This window comes from Eulemur rufifrons, chromosome 25 (genome assembly GCF_041146395.1).
Source record: "Eulemur rufifrons isolate Redbay chromosome 25, OSU_ERuf_1, whole genome shotgun sequence".
NCBI classification, from domain to species: Eukaryota; Metazoa; Chordata; class Mammalia; order Primates; family Lemuridae; genus Eulemur; species Eulemur rufifrons.
Window position 1 is genome coordinate 10,174,924 of NC_091007.1, and position 17,398 is coordinate 10,192,321.

General features: G+C 45.7%; 1 protein-coding gene across 1 annotated transcript in view; it reads right to left on the reverse strand.

The window, feature by feature from the left end:
• Positions 1-3,574: 3,574 nt before the first annotated feature.
• FAM171A1 (family with sequence similarity 171 member A1) overlaps positions 3,575-17,398 on the reverse strand; it is a 110,415-nt gene continuing 96,591 nt past the window's right edge. Inside the window, exons 6-8 of the mRNA XM_069458759.1 lie at positions 10,573-10,689; positions 7,163-7,277; positions 3,575-6,541 (exon numbers count right to left, since the gene is read on the reverse strand). Coding sequence (XP_069314860.1) covers positions 4,849-6,541; positions 7,163-7,277; positions 10,573-10,689 — 1,925 coding nt within the window. The 3' untranslated portion in view covers positions 3,575-4,848. The remainder of the gene's footprint in view (positions 6,542-7,162; positions 7,278-10,572; positions 10,690-17,398) is intronic.

The window sequence follows — 17,398 nt, forward strand, 5'->3', positions numbered from 1 at the left end:
TTGACCAACACTTACATGCACATACGGAAGTAACATACATAGGGCATCGGGCAGGTGGGAGGGGGGAGGAGGGGATGGGTAAATTCACTCCCAATGGGTACAGTGCGCAATGTCCGGGGGTTGTGCATGCTTGTAACTCTGACTTGCATGGTGCAAAGGCAATATATGTAACCAAAGCATTTGTACCCCCGTAATATTCTGAAATTAAAAAAAAAAGATTGGAAGATGACTTCATTCTACCCTGGATTTCTGTTCTCTCCTCTCCTCCTTTTTGTCTGAAAACAATCTGACTTGACTTTCTAAGCTGAGTCCAAGCCTCTATTGGACCTTTCTAGCCTCACCTTCCAGTTGCTGCAGAACCCTGTAGCCTTATCTATTTACCTCTGGCTTTTGGTTAAGTCGCACTGGGCTTGGTCTCAGCAGAAAAGGCACCTATTCTAAAATGAGAGCTGTGATTGACACCCCAAGACGCCTGGCTGAGGGGAGTTGGCTGTATGTTTCTTTTCTGGTTTGGGGGCACACGTTACTGGTGCACGATAAGGCAATCGGCAGTCATAACGTCAGTCGCAAACGGATTTGTCCCTTTGCAAGTTTATAGATGTACCTGCCAAAGTGTGTAGGTGGTTTGATTAAGGGCTCAGAAGATACAAAGAAGCTGAGTCAGTCAAGAAAAAGAGGAGGAAGAGAAGGCTTAAAAATTTAAAAGCAATTAAATGGAACACAAACACGAGATTTAAAAGACAAATAAATTAAAAAACTCACTTTCTGCTAATCAATTTCTGCATCTCAGCTTCGATGAAAACCTTTGTTCTCACTCCGCCCTTAACGTCAAGGGCAGAGACTGTCTCCTGTGAACTGAGAGAATGATTTCGATGCCCATTCACCGAATTCAGGATGCTTATGTACCTCTGCATCCGTCATGGGAAAACGCTATTCATTCAAAGCCAGGGAAGTCAAGAGCGCTCCTTGGTTCTCATTTATAGAGCAGAGAACATCTAAACTGCAGCAACACGAGAATTTGTTGTTTTGTCATGATGATTTACGAGTGTAATAATCGGGTGGTATGAATTTTGTGGGACTTTACGATGAAAATATTCACCTACTTCCGTAGCAGTCAGGTTAAACACTTCTAGAAGTGCATATTATTTACCTTTGCAAGCACAAGCATGTCCCCAAATGTCTGAGCTGTAACGTGTCTTGCATAGTTTAATGCGAACAGATACCCCGTTTTTACCGATTTCTAGAGCTGAGCTGGAGGGGGCTCAGTGGCAGGTGTTGAGGGGGACAGTGAGGACAGCAAGCCCACTGAAGGTGACACTCACGTCTTTATCACTTACTGCAATAGCCTGGTGCAAGCCAGAGGCTAAGTGGGGATGGGCACCAGCCCCGCCCCCCACATTCCCTCCTGTTCACAGAATGGTGCCTGGTGAGCGTCTGGCGGACCAGCCCTGACGTGTGGGTCATCTTACCGCCATAGGCCCCGTCACCACGGCTGGCTAGTTTTTGTATTTTCTGTAGAGATGGGGTCTTGCTATTGCCCAGGCTGGTCTTGAACTCCTGGTTTCAAGTGATCTTCCCACCTCGGGCCTCCCAAAGTTCTATGATTACAGGCACGCATCACTGCACCTAACCTGAGAAGTGCACTCTTCTGTCAATTGCAACGACAGGTTGGCTGTGATGAAAATCAAAGAAAGCATTCTTTGAGAATCAATTGTCAAAGAGAATTTACAACACCGCATTAGGTAGTATTATTAAGCCGTGTCCCATACATCCTTTACTGGGAACACTTATAATTTAAATGCATTCATTTCCAGGTAGCTGGTTGCTTAAGCAGCACACCACTGCTTCTAGCTGAGTGACCTCGATTACTTAACCACCAAACCTCAATTTAGCTAGGTGTAAAACAAAGAATAAACATTCCTTCCTTGCACGATATTGAAAATTGAATGCATAATTTCCCCAATACATTGTTTCCAGGTAGGGACTCTATGAAGCTCAGTCCCTTACTCCTCATCCATCTCACCTGGAGGACAGAACCAGTGGCTGACTCATCCCAGCGCACACTCACCCAGCCTTCCCAGCGTAGCCCCAGGGAGCTGCGTGTCCCTGGACCAAACAGGCTCCTTTACAGGCAGGCGAAAACTCACCACTAGGGGGCGTGAGCAAGATGCCTTTGATGGCTCTGGTCCTTCCCACAGTACCACTGATTTGGAATACGGCTGACATACTCCCCTCCCAACACTTCCCAGGCTAGAGAGAAGATACATGTTTGAAGTCTGCAGTCACGGTGCTGTGTCCAGAGAATTCTAGCCTGGTGATCAGTGCTGGCACCTTGAAGAAAACATGTTAACCTCTGAGCCCCATTTTGGATAACCCTAAAACAACTTAAACTTCATCTTTGGCAGACCCTCTTCCCCTTTGGCAAACCCTCTTCCCCTTTGGCAAACCCACCTGCCTTGTCTTCCTAGGCACACGGTGTGCTGTGACCGCTGCTAGCTGCTCAATACTGTCCATCATTGTGATCGGCAAAGGTAGGTCCCACCTAATGAGGAGCAGTCAGGAAAGCACCCCTCCTCCCGCACCCCGTCTTCCAGCCAGATCTCTCAAGACCAGCATTCAGAGTTTATATGTCACCTGCTTTTCACAGGGAATATGCATGAAGCAAGGCTCTTCTAGAAACCGATGCTTGAAGGAGGTGATTCCATTGGTGGCAACCTTGGGCAGGGCTGCAAAGAGCTAGATCAATGACAGCAGAGAGGTCTTCCAGCATCTCCCCCCAACCCCCACCCTGTCACCTAGGTCTGAGGCCCTGGCTATTCCTGGAGGGGCAACTTACTTTTTCTTCTGAGGGGAGTTGACCAGTGACTCCTCCCTAGGGTCTCAGCGAAGTCTGCAAGGGTGCACCTGCTGTCTGTTGATGCGAATGCTCACTCCTGAGCAAAGGGGACCTCACTTGTTAAACTCGCAGGCTCCCATCTGTCTAGCTGTCCCACTGGTGGGGACTCTTAACCATTTTCCCCCTTAAAAAGCCAAATACTAAACATCACCATTTGAGAATGAAAATAATAAAGACCACCTTGATTAGTTTTCTGCCTGCATGAGATTCACAAATAAAGATTCTGTCCGGAAGCCGCTGACTGTAAAGGTAGCTGGCTTAATTCATTTCCGCCACTCTGTCCTATGTCCCGACACCCCCATTAATGATTCTGATGAATAGTTTTACACATCTGGGTTGATTCTGGCCATTCTAACGATATCTCCTTGAAGCTCTTCCAAGATGGATCAATACTGAACATAAAACATCAGTTTCTTGTCAAGTGCAGACATCTCTCCTTTCCTGAACAATCAAATGTTACTTTGTGTTCCTGAATGACACTAAAGATAAAGATGGATTTTAAGGATTTTAACCACAGTGGAAATTCCCAGGTATCTATGTGGTGGTCTTGAAATACAAGTCCAACGCCTGCATTTCAGACTGCCAAGGACTGAGTGACAAAGTCTTACTGACAATTTTGAAAGAGGAAATGGCTCAGAGTGAATTCAAAGGACCACAAAAACAGTCATTTTTTTTTTTTTTTTTATTCTTCAGAGTTTATTTTGAATTTTCATTTTTGGATAACCAAGCAGCTCTTTAAGGAGAATGCACAGAAGGGTCATTCTGGCACTTTTGGATAGTACATAAGATTTTTTTTTTTTTTTTAATAGTCACATTCAGCTCACTTGCTCAGTCCATACTCGCATGTTTGGTGAACAAGATCAGCCCATAGGATTCCAGAGTTAATACGTCACCGTATATATACAAACAGCCAATAAAACCATAATGGTGGCTAGTGGCCAAAGGGACAGGGTGGGGAAGGGCATCGCTAAAGTGTCCTCTAGTCTATCTTAGCTAAACAGAATCCACGTTACACATGATAACTAGAGAGTACACTGCGTTGAGAGGAGGATGCTGGGCCCCATGGCACTTGGCCGCATGCAGTTTAAAGAAAGGGATTATCATTGAGTAACTTTATAAAATCCAGGCAGTTCAGTTAAAGGGGGTTCAGAAAAACAACAAAAGCGAGGGACTGTCTGTTGTCACTGTAAAAAAGGCACTTGGAGTTAATGGGACCGGAATTGAAGGACTCGTAGCTGATAAAAAAAAAAAATCTCAGTACGATTTCATTTAAAAGGCTTGGATGTTAAGAGATGACACTCAGGAGTTCCCGAACGGAGACACTGAAATAAACCACTGAGAAGGAGAACACATTAAAACACAGGAATGAAATTTTTACAACCAAACTGTATTTGAAAAAAAAAAAAAGCAAGAAAGAAAGAAAGAGAAAGAAAACCCCAAAACAAAACCTAACCAAAGCAAGATCTAAGCAATGAAGCAGCAATGCATAGCTTTCCTTTGAGATAACGCATTCCTTGAGACACTAAGTGCCCACCGAATTTCTCAATAATAGCTTCACAGTAGCATTATTGGGATAAAATTGATTCAAGCAATGCAGAAAAGAGTTTCATCTGTTTCCAGAATCTGAGGGAGAACTGAGGTGATCGTTGGAGTGTAGCGACATCACGCGTGCGGTTTTCTCAGCGTCCCCGGGGGTGGACACGTCAAGTCCGTGGACAGCTGGACGCTGCTCTCGGCCGCCTCCCTGGAGGGCTGGCGTCCACCAGAGTCATCCTCTATTCTGAGAAATAGCCGGAATTCCGCTCTAACACGTACACAGCCAACAGGAATGCAGGGAACGTCCACTTCCCACGGTGGCCGCTGGTCGATGTCCTCCACAAACAGGTACGCGCTTCCGGAAGAAAGGATATTTGGCAATTTTATATCCCACAGGCGGGTGGCTCCGTGACAGCTCATTTAATGTTAAATGCCATCAGGGGTCTCTCCTCCCGTTTCTGCCAGGGGCTTTTCTTGTCTTCTCCTTGGTCGTCGTCATCGTCTTCATCTTCGTCTTCCTCGTGGGCAGATCTTCTCTGGTGGGGACCGGCTGGTGGCTCCGCGGGGACGTCTGCAGTCCGTTTGGTTGTCTCCTCCTGCAGGCTGGGCAGCTGGCCGCCGCTCCTGCGACTCGCCCCTTCCAGCAAGCACCGCAGGGCACTGTCCTCGGGGGTGCAGACCGTGGTCCCGCACTCGCTGCTGCTCTGGTCCATGTCGTCCAGGTACACGAGCTGCGTGTAGGCCGTGCTGTCGGGGGCTCTGGGCTCTTTCTGCTGGTGCTCCTGGACAGGTGGGTGGCTCTGCTGCAGAGACAAAGGGTCTCCCCTTCCCTTCCGGGCAGATTTTGGTTCATTCATATCCACACCAGAGTCCAGACTGGCGTCATTGCTTCCGTTCCTTCCAGCTCTTTGGAGATCAATGTACGAATGTCTAACGTGAGCGTTGGACCTGCCGTCCAGGGACACGAACCACGCCCGGGGGTGTGGCAGCGGCTTCCCACCCCCAAGTTCCATCAGCGCCTTTTCCGTCAGGAGCTGCACCTCGCTGTTCATCTGGGCCAAGGCCGCGTCGTTCAGGGACGCCGGGATGGAGAGGGACTCGGACATGGACGCGGTCTGGGGGCTCCACTCCCGCGTGCCCGTGTCCTGCAAGTGCTGCTGCGAGATGGCCTGGGACGAGAGGGGCTGGGGCTGCATCTGCCCCGACGGGTGCGGGAAGATCCCCGCGTGGGGGTTGGCGAGCTCGGCCTGGAGTCTTTCTATGTCAAGCTGCTGGTCGGCTGGCACCACGAGAGGCTGGCTGACGTAGGAATGGTCCCCTGGGAGTTTCATATAATGGGCGGGGATGACCAAGGCGGGTAGCACTTTCCTGTAAACGCTCTCATTGACCTGGTCCACGGAACTGCAGCAGATCAGCTGGCCGGGCCTCGGGAAGGACGTGGGTCTCTCCAGGTGATCCACTGACCGCGACATCATACATTCAGTTGGCCTGCGGTCCAGCAGCTGTTCCTTCTCGGGAGAGGAAGGCGCGGGATACAGGTGTTCTTGGATGGTGAGCTTACTTCCCGCCGACGTCGGATCTTCTCTGTCCTGCTTGTCAAACAAAGGCTGTGATGACAGCACAGCGTTGTAACTGCCCCTGTAGTCATCGTTGCCAGGGGACTCGTAGCCTTCCCTGTCTGCAGACTTTCTTGCCTTTAGGGGAAAAATCTCCACGGACTTACGGTAGTCTTTCCCCAGCGTCCCGCTCGGCGTCAAGTTGTCGAAGGAGATCTGACTTTTATCTTCTTCCTTATGAGAGAGGAGCTCCTCCCGAGAGCTGAACTCCTGCGAGGTGCTGTAGGACAGCTTCAGCATGGGCGTGTGCAGGTCCCCCTCCGCGCTGGGGGACATCATCTCTAAATGCACTCCGCTCATCAACTCCTTTGCACCCGGGGCCTCGGGGCGGCCGTGGCCGGTGACAGACAGTGGGCCGGGGAATTCTGACGCCCGACGGGAGAACAGCAAGTTGATGTGCGACATGGAAGTGGACTGATCCCTTTTGGAGCTCTCCAGGGCTGCGGGGAGCTGCAGTTTTCTGTGGTGCTGACGGGGTTTCAGGCACTTCCTCCTGCGACCAAGGGACACACAATTCACACCCAAAGGTCAGAGATTCTCATGGTGGAAGAGTTTTCAAGTTGCTCATAAAAATCCTAATTCTCGATTTCCACGGGGAGAAATAAAACAACTAAACTGACGGCCAGAAGCCATCTCGCCCCACACTCTATCCTTATTTTAACCCAGAGCAGCAGAATCTTGGGATTTCATCTTCAGGCTTTTATAAGCCAAGTTATTAATTCAAAAGGGGCCACTACCCAAGAATTGACAATAAACATTCTTGCAAACTAAACACATGTGGCATCAAAATAAAAAGTTCTGCTTTGCCCTTGAGACTATCATCGCGTAAGCAGCATTTAGGAACACTCGGAACGAAGCATATGACAATTGTCAAACTTTTTAAAAAATAACTCCCCTTCTAAACAACGTCAGCCACAGCATGCCTTGCACATTCTGTTTGTTCATTTGTTCATTAGATCACACATTTGAGTTCTTAGGTACGTTTCCACAAGAAGAAGTACCTCGATTTAGAAAAACGAAAAGAAAAAACACCCTCCATAACAAGGCTTCCAAATATCAGCTGCACAAGAAAGTTTAGATTCAGAGAGATATTGCCAAGATGGTAGCACTTTACCTGCAATAATACAACAGCAGACACAGCAAAACCAAAAGGATGAAAGCCATTCCTCCCAAAATGGCCAAAAGAAACACCGTGTGATACGTGGTGATGTCCTGTGTTACGACGGGACCTAGAAGGTCAGAAAATGGCATTTTAGAGTTTTGAAATACCTTGAAAATAAAACGAGGGATCATGCATCAGGAATGTAACATCTTCTTACTTTCCCTGGCTGGGGCACGAGCGTGGCCAGCGGGAAACACCCTTGGGATGATGCGCTCGAGGTTCTACCATCACTTTATTCGACAATGAACACGACTATTCTGGGAGCTTCTGTGACCAGTAGCACTTTGAATACTCACATGCGACATGTGGTTGTGTCAAGGGACCCTCCTTTGCCAGGCAGTGAGCCTCTCTCCTGGTAGCATGTGCAACATTCTAAATACATGCTCTTTTTTTTTTTTTTGCTGTTGCTTTATCAACTAATACATGCTATTTTAATAAAAGAAAATGAACACAGGGTAACATTACAAGTGGGACTCTCACATTCAGAAAGATGGCCTGAGTATCTGGGATTTTATACTGTAAGAAAAAAAAAATCATATGATTTTAGTCTCACTTTTCCTAGGCAGTCAATTATTACTGTGTGGAACACTCTGCCTAAATGAATCAGTTTAAAGTTACAAGATAAATTTTCTATGACTTAATCAGCAACTTAGTACAGAGTGTCAAGGGTGACTAAGATGGTTTCCGTCTTTAAAAATATAATCTTCCTCTGCAATGCCTTTGCAAAACAGCTAGCCTTACATGGCTACAGACCTCCTTAGAACTGACAGATAAGGTTATCAGAGATAGAAATATTTTCTTTTGAATTCACATTGTTAAGAACACCAAGAGATAGCTTAATTCACACTCTTTATGTTCAGCAGTAGCAAAAATCTATCCTAATGTTACTGACAACAGATCGACAACAACAACCTCCCCAAATGATAATATTTGGGCATTTATCAAGGTCCAGGTACCCTGACAGTATTCCAACATATGGGAAGGAACAAACTGTGCTGTCACGTGACTTCACAGTAGCCTGGTTATAATTACTGAACACCGCAATCATTCACTTATTTTTGATTTTTCATCTTCCAAGAAGTAGATGTCTTAAAAAATCTTCTTAAGGAGACAAATCTCTTAATTTAAAAGCTAGATACACTCAAGGTTTCCCAGTTTTTGAAAACGGTGACATTACCTAAGTTCAAGAGATAACCCACTCTCTTTCAAATATAATTTCCTTCAATGGAGTGGGAAGATGAGGTTAAAGTTAACAAAAACTGTTAAAATAGCTGACACCTCTATACTGCCTGACTTGTTCAGGGAAACAACTTTTTTTTTTTTTTTTTTTGAGACAGAGTCTCACTCTGTTGCCCAGGCTAGAGTGAGTGCCGTGGCGTCAGCCTAGCTCACAGCAACCTCAGACTCCTGGGCTCAAGCGATCCTCCTGCCTCAGCCTCCCGAGTAGCTGGGACTACAGGCATGCGCCACCATGCCCAGCTAATTTTTTCCATATATATTTTTAGCTGTCCATATAATTTCTTTCTATTTTTAGTAGAGATGGGTCTTGCTCTTGCTCAGGCTGGTCTCGAACTCCTGAGCTCAAACGATCCTCCCGCCTTGGCCTCCAAGAGTGCTAGGATTACAGGCGTGGGCCACCGCGTGCGGCCTGAAACAACTTTTTATACAAAGACAACCTCCACGGACATGGGCAAAGCCTTGTCAGAAGTCACCAAGAAACCTGGGGCACACTTAAAGATCATTTACCAAGTAACTGCAGCTTGGTGCTTTAAGTACTCAAAGTGTTACCGTCTTTATCTCTGCCAGTGCAATTCTTTATAAAGCCCAAAGCTGTACTTCACTTCCTTCTTAAACAGAGAATTAAGGAAGAAAGCCCTAATTATTTTCTTCTTGGTTTTGGGCTCGTGAAAGCCCAGTGTCACTGTAATTTGTTTTAACAGAAGTGATGGCTGTGAGGTTGACAATATACACATCTCGTTTTAAATACCGTCAGGGGCTGTGCTGTGCGTGCTTTTTATAGCGTTGTGTCTCCTCCTTCCCTGCTAGGAGGCTCGCGGGGGACCTACGTGTGGCAGTTCCTGCTTCCCTCCTTACAAAAGCGTGTATAAATCTGCTGCAAGCTGGCAAAACTGATAGCCGAGTTTATTTGAAATATATCTAAAATAAAGTTTCCCTTTAATGCATGGACTTTGTAGCTTCTACTTTCCAAGGAAGGAGTTTCTTTTCCTTCCTCCCTCTTCAATCATATTTTAGATATTGTAAATTTGGAGAATGGGGCATTTCTATACCTGGTTCATGCTTATATTGCTACAGAAACAATACCATCAAGGGAAATATACGACTCTTAAGACACAGACATGAAGTTTAAATTCTCTCACTGTGGGAATGAATATAAGGTCAATGTGACCTATCTTTTAACACCTGTCTGGGAACAGCCTCCAACAAATCAGTTACTTTTGGAGTCTAAGTGTTAATTCCAGTGACAATTCCATTGCTAAAATATTTCAAACTTTTATTGTGGAAATGCCTCCATGGTTAATTTACAAGAGATAACTTTCTAATTCATAGCACATTTTGACCCAGCTCAATCACCTACTCTATTCAACCGTTTTGGATGTGCATGACTTTTAGACGTGTAGAAGAAAATATCAAAGGCACCCTCTGAGCATAAAGATTTGCCACCAATGAAGAGATTTGCTAATGAAAACAGCCCAAGTGATACGGATTCTAAAGGTACCTTCAGCAAAGAAAGCCATCACTGGAAATAATTCTCCCGAGATGACTATTTTGAAAAAGAACAATTCTTGAATACTCACTTGGGGGCAAAATAGGTTAAAAAATAAACTAGTTGCCACATTCTGAAAGATATGAGTTAATGCACATATCCTAAACAGAGGTGAATATTCTTTTAGACACGAAGCAATTCGTTTGCTTCTAGGCCTTTTGGAAATGCCCAACCAACCTTTTTTCTCCCAGCGTTGACTTTCTTCTAGGGCCTCTGCTTTTCCCTACGTATTCGCTCACACCAGACCACAGCTGTTTCAGGAATTAGGGAGGAGGTCCTATCCGCCTCCGTGGGCTTTTGATTAAGAATTCCCTACGGCAGCTGTCTGAGCAAAACAGGGACACGAGACAAGACTATTTTCCATGCATTATTCTTATCCTAGATGGGAGAGTTCCAACCAGAACTCCCCCACCCCCACGAAATACCTTATTGTCATCACTTCACTCTCAGACTTCTGACCATTTTTGAACAAGATGTGATCTCCCTCTTGAAGTTATTTTCAAGAGCATACTTAGCCTGAACCCTCAAAGACCAAACAAATCAATCCGCATCATGGCAAGTGTTGGCCTCACGTTACCTGGCACGGGAGGGGACATAGCTGCCACCCAGTACCCCAGCTGGGGGGCAATGTACGTCCACGTCGGCTGGCCGCCTTCCTGGTGCACGAGGCCCAGACCGCTTTTCAGCCACGTTCCTGTGGGATTGAGAAAAGAACTTTAGCGACACGTACGTTAAACTCCTATTGAAGCCTTAAGCCCACTGTAAAAGGCACCTTAAATGTCATGTTTATAACCCAGAAGGTGACCAAGATGGCCAAGCTGTCACCTAGGGACCTCACACACCTTGGAGCAGAAATTCTTTTCAACTTCCCTGCAGGGACAAGGTGAGCCACTGTAGTTTTACTTTGCATTCTCGGTTGAATTCCTTTTTAAATCACTTTATCAAACATCTCTCCTCCCAAACACAGATAGTTTTCGCAAGAAGCCCTTGCAGTTCAGAAGTAGAATAAAGGCAGCGTGACGGGGTTGTTGGGGGTGGGGGACAAGGACGAGGAAAATCCAGCTGTTTAAGCTCTTCATCCTCGAGCAAATAAGCAAACTTCCCATCCCAAATTGCAGTCTGCCTGTATCAGAATTACTTAGGGAAGTTTAAAAATATATGTGTATACAGATTCCTTGATCCTATTTTGGCAAATTCTGACCCAGCAAGCCTGGCTTAAGTGAGTATTTTAAAAAGCTCCCAGTTGGTTTTGATGCAGGGAAATATCAAGTAGGTCACGGTCCATGGTCCAGCCACTACTTTAGTATTTAACACCAATGAGCATCTGCTACATACTAGCTCGTCATAGCATGTCTTATATTCATTATCTAGAATTCTCACAACAACCCTACAGAGTAGGACTTGTTTTCCCTTTTTGGATGAAGACACTGAAGACCGGCGAGTTGCAAAACTTGTCGGAGGCCTCTCAGTTGCAGAGAGCAGAGCAGGAACAGAACTTAGGGCTGTCTGACCTCTGCTGGCCTGTGTGGACAAACCTTCTCAGCGTCTGATTGTATTTTTACTTTGTGAAGTTTCGAGGAGCAGATCCACTGAAGAAGATGAACTTGCCCAAGGTTGTTGGGCGGTTTCCCAGCCAAAAACAAATGCCTTTTGCTGGGCTGAGCTGCTCACCTACAGAGAGCCCTGCGCTGAGGTCTGTGATGGAAGCTGTGGGCAGAAGGCAAGGGCAAGGGCAAGGGCAAGGGCAAGGGCAACGGCCCTGACCCACCTGCCGCCACGGAGACATCGCTGCCCATACAGGGCTCTGCACAGCTCACCTGGCTCCCAAGGTCATCCCCACCTGAAACGGACCTGTGGGTGACCCTGCGGCATTCAAGGCCTAAACTGACCAGGCGTGCACCAAATCCAGTCATGTGTCATTTAGCCATGGGAACACATGGCGAGAAATGCACTGTCGCCGTGTGAACATCACAGAGTGTCCTTACGCGAATCTAGGTGGTACACCTACTACGCACCTAGGCCGCATGGTATGGCCTGTTGCTCCCGGGCTGCAAACATGGACAGCAGGTCGCTGTGCTGAAACCCACAGGCAATTCTAACACCATGGTTTAGTAACTATTTGTGTAGCTAGACAAATCTAAACATAGAAAAGGCATAATAAAAATACGGAATTATAATCTTATGGGACCACTGTTGTATATGCAGCCTGTCGTTGACCCAAACGTCATCATGGGATGCACGACTGTCTTTTACCCCCAGGTCTGCAAATGCTTGCCTTTCCCAGCTACGCACATCAGGTGGCAAGAGTGGCTCTCCCCCCACCCCACCCCCACCCCGCAAGAAAGAAACACCACTTCGAGGCCTGACTGGTTGCCACGGCAACAGTCAGATGCAGTGGGCGGAAAGGTGCCTGTGGGGATGTCTCCCCGCTCCCACGACCGCCCACACAGGGGGGAGGCAGGAGAGACGGCATCCGCAGACTCTGCAACCCGACCTTCCCGCGCCCCGGGCTAGGTCACCCCTCCACAGGTCCCGGGTTCAAGTTAAAGTAGAACAGAAGCGAGAAGGTTTCTAACATGAGCACGAGAACCAGGATGCTCACTTTGGATCCACGGTTTGTGTCGGGGCTTCCATACCCGCCACCCTCCCCCGCTCATGGCTCACGTGCCTTTCCCACACCCACACGCTGGCCCACGACAGCCCCGCTGACTGGTTTGCAGTCTACCCCCCCTCGGGCAGCACCGAGGACTGAAATTCTGCATTACTGACGTTTCTAGATCATTGGTTTGCAAACAGTTTTTAATGCCTTTGGAATTTTTCTCTTTCATGGAATCTTAAGCAGAAACTAGTATACGAAACAGATCAAAGGTTAAGCTTCTCTGCATGAGGGTCAAGTCCTCCCCAACCCCTAACGGCAACCCCCAGGACACCCACGGAACACGGTTTGGAAGTTACTCTTCTATATGCCTTGAGTCTTATTTGCCAACATGCGAAAAGGCAATTTATAAAAATTCTAAAAAAGTGTCCTTTACTCCTGCCTTACAGAAGTGTACGCAATTTTGATTTTTCTTCATAACCCAGGGCCATGATTATAATCAACTAGAATGGTAAGTTCTAACATGTTTTCACTTTCTTTTTTTTCTTTAATTTCGGAATATTACGGGGGTACAAACGTTTTGGTTGCATGATTTGCTTTTGTGCAGTTTGAGTCAAAGTTATATGTGTGCCCATCACCAAGATAGTGTGCATTGTACAGCTTTAAGGAAATAATAAATAGGGTTCTAACACATTGATGCCCTTAGGAATAAAGAGGTGGAAATTACAGCTAAATATATCTACCTACCCTCATGTTTATTTCTCGGTGATCAGCTCTGTCCGCCCCCGCCCCCCAGCAACAACCCCCCAACTTCCCACCCAGGGCAGGGTAATACAAGAAGACAGACAACTTTCCTTATTCCAACTGTCTGCAATAACATACGTGGGCAGTGGGACAGACGGGAGAACAAACCAGATCTGGAACACGAACATTCTGAATCCGAGTTCAGCATTGTTTTTCTTCAACACCACACCCTCGGATCAGTTCCTGCCTGAATTGTCATTCTTTAGAATTAAACCTTCCGCAATGGAAAGATTCAGAGATCTTTTCAAGAAGAAAGAGTTTGTTTAAATAGCATCCTAATTTTTTGGAAAGGAGTTAGTTACGTATTCAGCTGGCAAGGCTTGCTGTGTGTAAAGCGCCTTGAGTTTTTAATTTGAAAGGTACGTTTAACGACAATGATTATTACACATATTAATGGACACGCAGGAAGAGATACGCCTTCTGCTTGCCTGCGAGATCTTAGGGGTCTTCCAGCAATCACCAAGGATGCCACTTCCATGCTGGGTTACCAAGCAATGATGGAATTAGCTTTTATTTGCAAAATACCAAGAAAAGTGAGTTCAAAAATTTACAAAAAAGGGCCCAAAACACAATGTCAAATTTGAATACCACCTAAAGAGATCAGATTTATCCTGCTTTCCCTGCTGGGCATGTTTATTCTGTCCAGAAACCCCTCTGTGGCAGCCACAATATCTTTCTCAACATCTGGTAACAGACAGAAAAACCTAGTGTTAGGAGCACTATTGATCTTAAAAAGAAAACTGATAAAGTGAAATCCTACATTTTAACATATAACAGAATAGACATTGATGTTGACATCTTGCACTTTAGCCAACGTACAGGAACACAAGTGGCTGCTTTACCCTGAGACATGTCACCATGTCAGACCTCGAAACACTGGGCAGATAAACGCCCAGCACTATAGAGAGTCAACGGACCACATGGATGACTTCCTGGGCACGAATTCCAGCTTTGCCACTTGCTAGCTGTGCGAGCTGAAGATGACACAGAAGAGGCGTGTCTGTGACATCAATGAGCCACTGCAGGGATCCTGGAGCCACCCGCTTGACATGTCTTTTGTCATGGGAACAATAAACGGCGTCGTCATTGAAACACTTGTGGGTGGGCGTTCTACCTCTCGCCCCTAATGTATTTTACCGGATGTTATTTTTTCCTACAAGAGGCTGGAGTGAGTTCTACTCGGTCTATGACCTGGGACTCTGGAAGAAATTTCACGGCCACTCAAAAATCCGCTTTCAAAAAGTTCTATCAATGAAAAGGTGATTATTCACACTACACACTGGGACATATAGCCATTTCTAGTCCTACACCTAAATTTTCACTGTAAAGTATCTGGGAACATTTAGGATGAGAGGTGAGGTCCTCTGTGCCGGTGCAGGTATGAACTCAGAGAGAGGAACCTGCTGTTATCTGGCTTCTCCTCCCCGGGCTGTGACAGCCCTGGATGAGTAATTTGCATGCAGTGACAATTAGATCACTGAAGGAACAAGCATCTTCAGAGGTATGCACCTGTTAGATCCATGGCAAATACTCATCATCATCATCATCATCATTGTCGGGCCTTTCCAGATCACTGAATATGTTGGATTTCTCTAAAAACCAGATGACTGACTTTTCAGGGCTTTCCTCTGCATTCTCTTAAGCTATAACATCTACTATAATTTTCTACCATCCACACATACAGAATTATCAAGGTCTAAGTCTACTTTGTTGCATGCTTTAACAAAACTGGCACAGGATCCCACTAAAATCAAAATATAAAACAATCTATCAGCCGATAAACCACCATTCCTCAGTATGGCGGAAACATTTACGATATTGTACAGTAGCGGTTTTTTTTGTTTTTTGTTTTTTTTTTCCAAATTAAAGTCTACGGCTTTGAATAGTTAGGTTTCCTTCTCTGGAATTATTTTTCCATGAAGTCGGTGAGCAGTAAACATTCCTTGTTAATTATACAACAAAGTATTTGCCTGGTGGTCAATTATCTAATCATTCTTGCTGAAAGCAATCAAACTGAAGAGCAAGAGTTATGTGCAGATGGTTGGATTCTTATAGCTCTGGGCAAGTACATTTCAGGACTGGTTTAAACAAGAATAAAAATTAAGGGCAACTCACTCCAACCAAGGACCTTCTGTACTCAGCATAAAATCACAGGTATGTTGAATATCAGAAATTAAAAACAACGACACTGAATTCAGCTGCAACATGTTCCCTGGGTATTTTTAGGGTAGTTTTTGAGAAAGAGATTCTTAAAAATAAATTTAATCTAAGCAACTGATTTTTTTTTTCCTTTAGGCTTTAGCCGAGCTATCACGAGACTTACTGAAATAAGTTTCAGGAAAGAAGCAGTTATGGGAAACCATAAAGATTCTGGCAGACTTAGAGACAGCCTATGCCTTAAATAGACAGCCAAAAGTATTAGGATGCATAATAGCATTAATAAAATTTAATGAGAGAATTTTGAATTTACAAAAAGGCATATATAAATTTCCAGAAAGGAATGTGAGAGTATGACCTAATTAGCCCCATCTGTAGAGAAATTCTGTTCACTAACCATTAACAACCAATACCCACCTTGCAATTACATGTCAGGAGGGACTGGAAGGGGGAAATGGATTGTGGGTGGCACAGCTATTAATCCCTAGCATTAGAAAAATCCTCAAAATAAAGGATAGCATCATCAGAAATTTGCAAACATCTGCAGAGACGTGTTAGGATGCACTCAAGCAGTGCTTGCTAAAGAGCTTGGGGATCTTTTTAGATGCAGATTCTGATCTGGTGAGTCTGGAGGAAAAGCCCAAGAGGGCAGTTCTAGCAAGCTCCCAGGTGACACTGCTGCTGGCACCACGAGGACCTCACTTTAAGTAGCAATGCTCTCAATTATTTACTCTTTCGTGGGTCCGTGGCAATTCTTTCAGGCATCCCTGATGCCATTTCCCTCAATGTGGCTGCAGTGCATCGACGGGGCGGCCAGGGCTTGAAGCAACTGCAGATACATTCACGAAGAAATCTAGTCACTTGTCAGATTACAGGCCGGGGGGTTGGCAAACTCAAATGCCTACAGGCGCCACTGTGTCCCTGCTTAGAGGGGAAGTAATGCTTAGTGATCTGGCCGCTGCATCTCTGGCCAAATGGTTCCAAGCTTAAGACCTCCACTGCCCCCAAGATATTCCCATGTTAGGCTTTAGGATCTCAGCTCAAATGTCACCTCTCCAAAGGCTCTGATCCGCCGATCACTGTCTTTGACATCCTTCTGCTTAATTGTCTTGCGGTCCCTAAGCCAACTGGTTCACTATCTCCTCCTTCTAGAACAACAGCTTCATAATTATAGGGTTCTTCCCTGACTTGTGTTGCCATTGCTCTATCCTAGGAGCCTACAATGGAGTCATGTCTGGCACGAAGATGTTCAATAAATATCTGCTGACCGAGTGAATCGTTCGATTTTTTTTTCCCCCAAAAGAAGCCAGGAATAGAATTCCATGGGAAATCTTTCCACTTGAAAATGTTGGCAGAAAATATACACACACACAAACAAACAAACATCCCCACACCAACTGTATGGGCCAAAACAAAATATATCTGGGAATGGGTTGCTGTTTTGCATTCCCAGATCAGTCCATTATTCTATTAAGCCACAGTAAGTCTTGGCGTTGAAGCAGGAATCCACAACAACAATCTGATCCCCTGGAAAAGGAAGGGGATTTGGAGTCTGAAGGATCACGTTTTATGTCTCCCCTTCTCTGTTCCTAAAATGTCCCACAAGTGCGTAGAACACTCACTGGGGCTGGACTTCGGCTTCTTTCTGATACAGAAAGACGGCAGCCCCTGACACCCGCATGGTTGTTTTGAGTATGATGATGAAAAGTGTTGCTTTATAGTAATACCTGTTTTTCTAATGGATAAGTTCAGCTAAGAATGAGTTGATTGGCTGGGCGCGGTGGCTCACGCCTATAATCCTAGCACTCTGGGAGGTTGAGGCAGGCAGACTGTTGAGGTCAGGAGT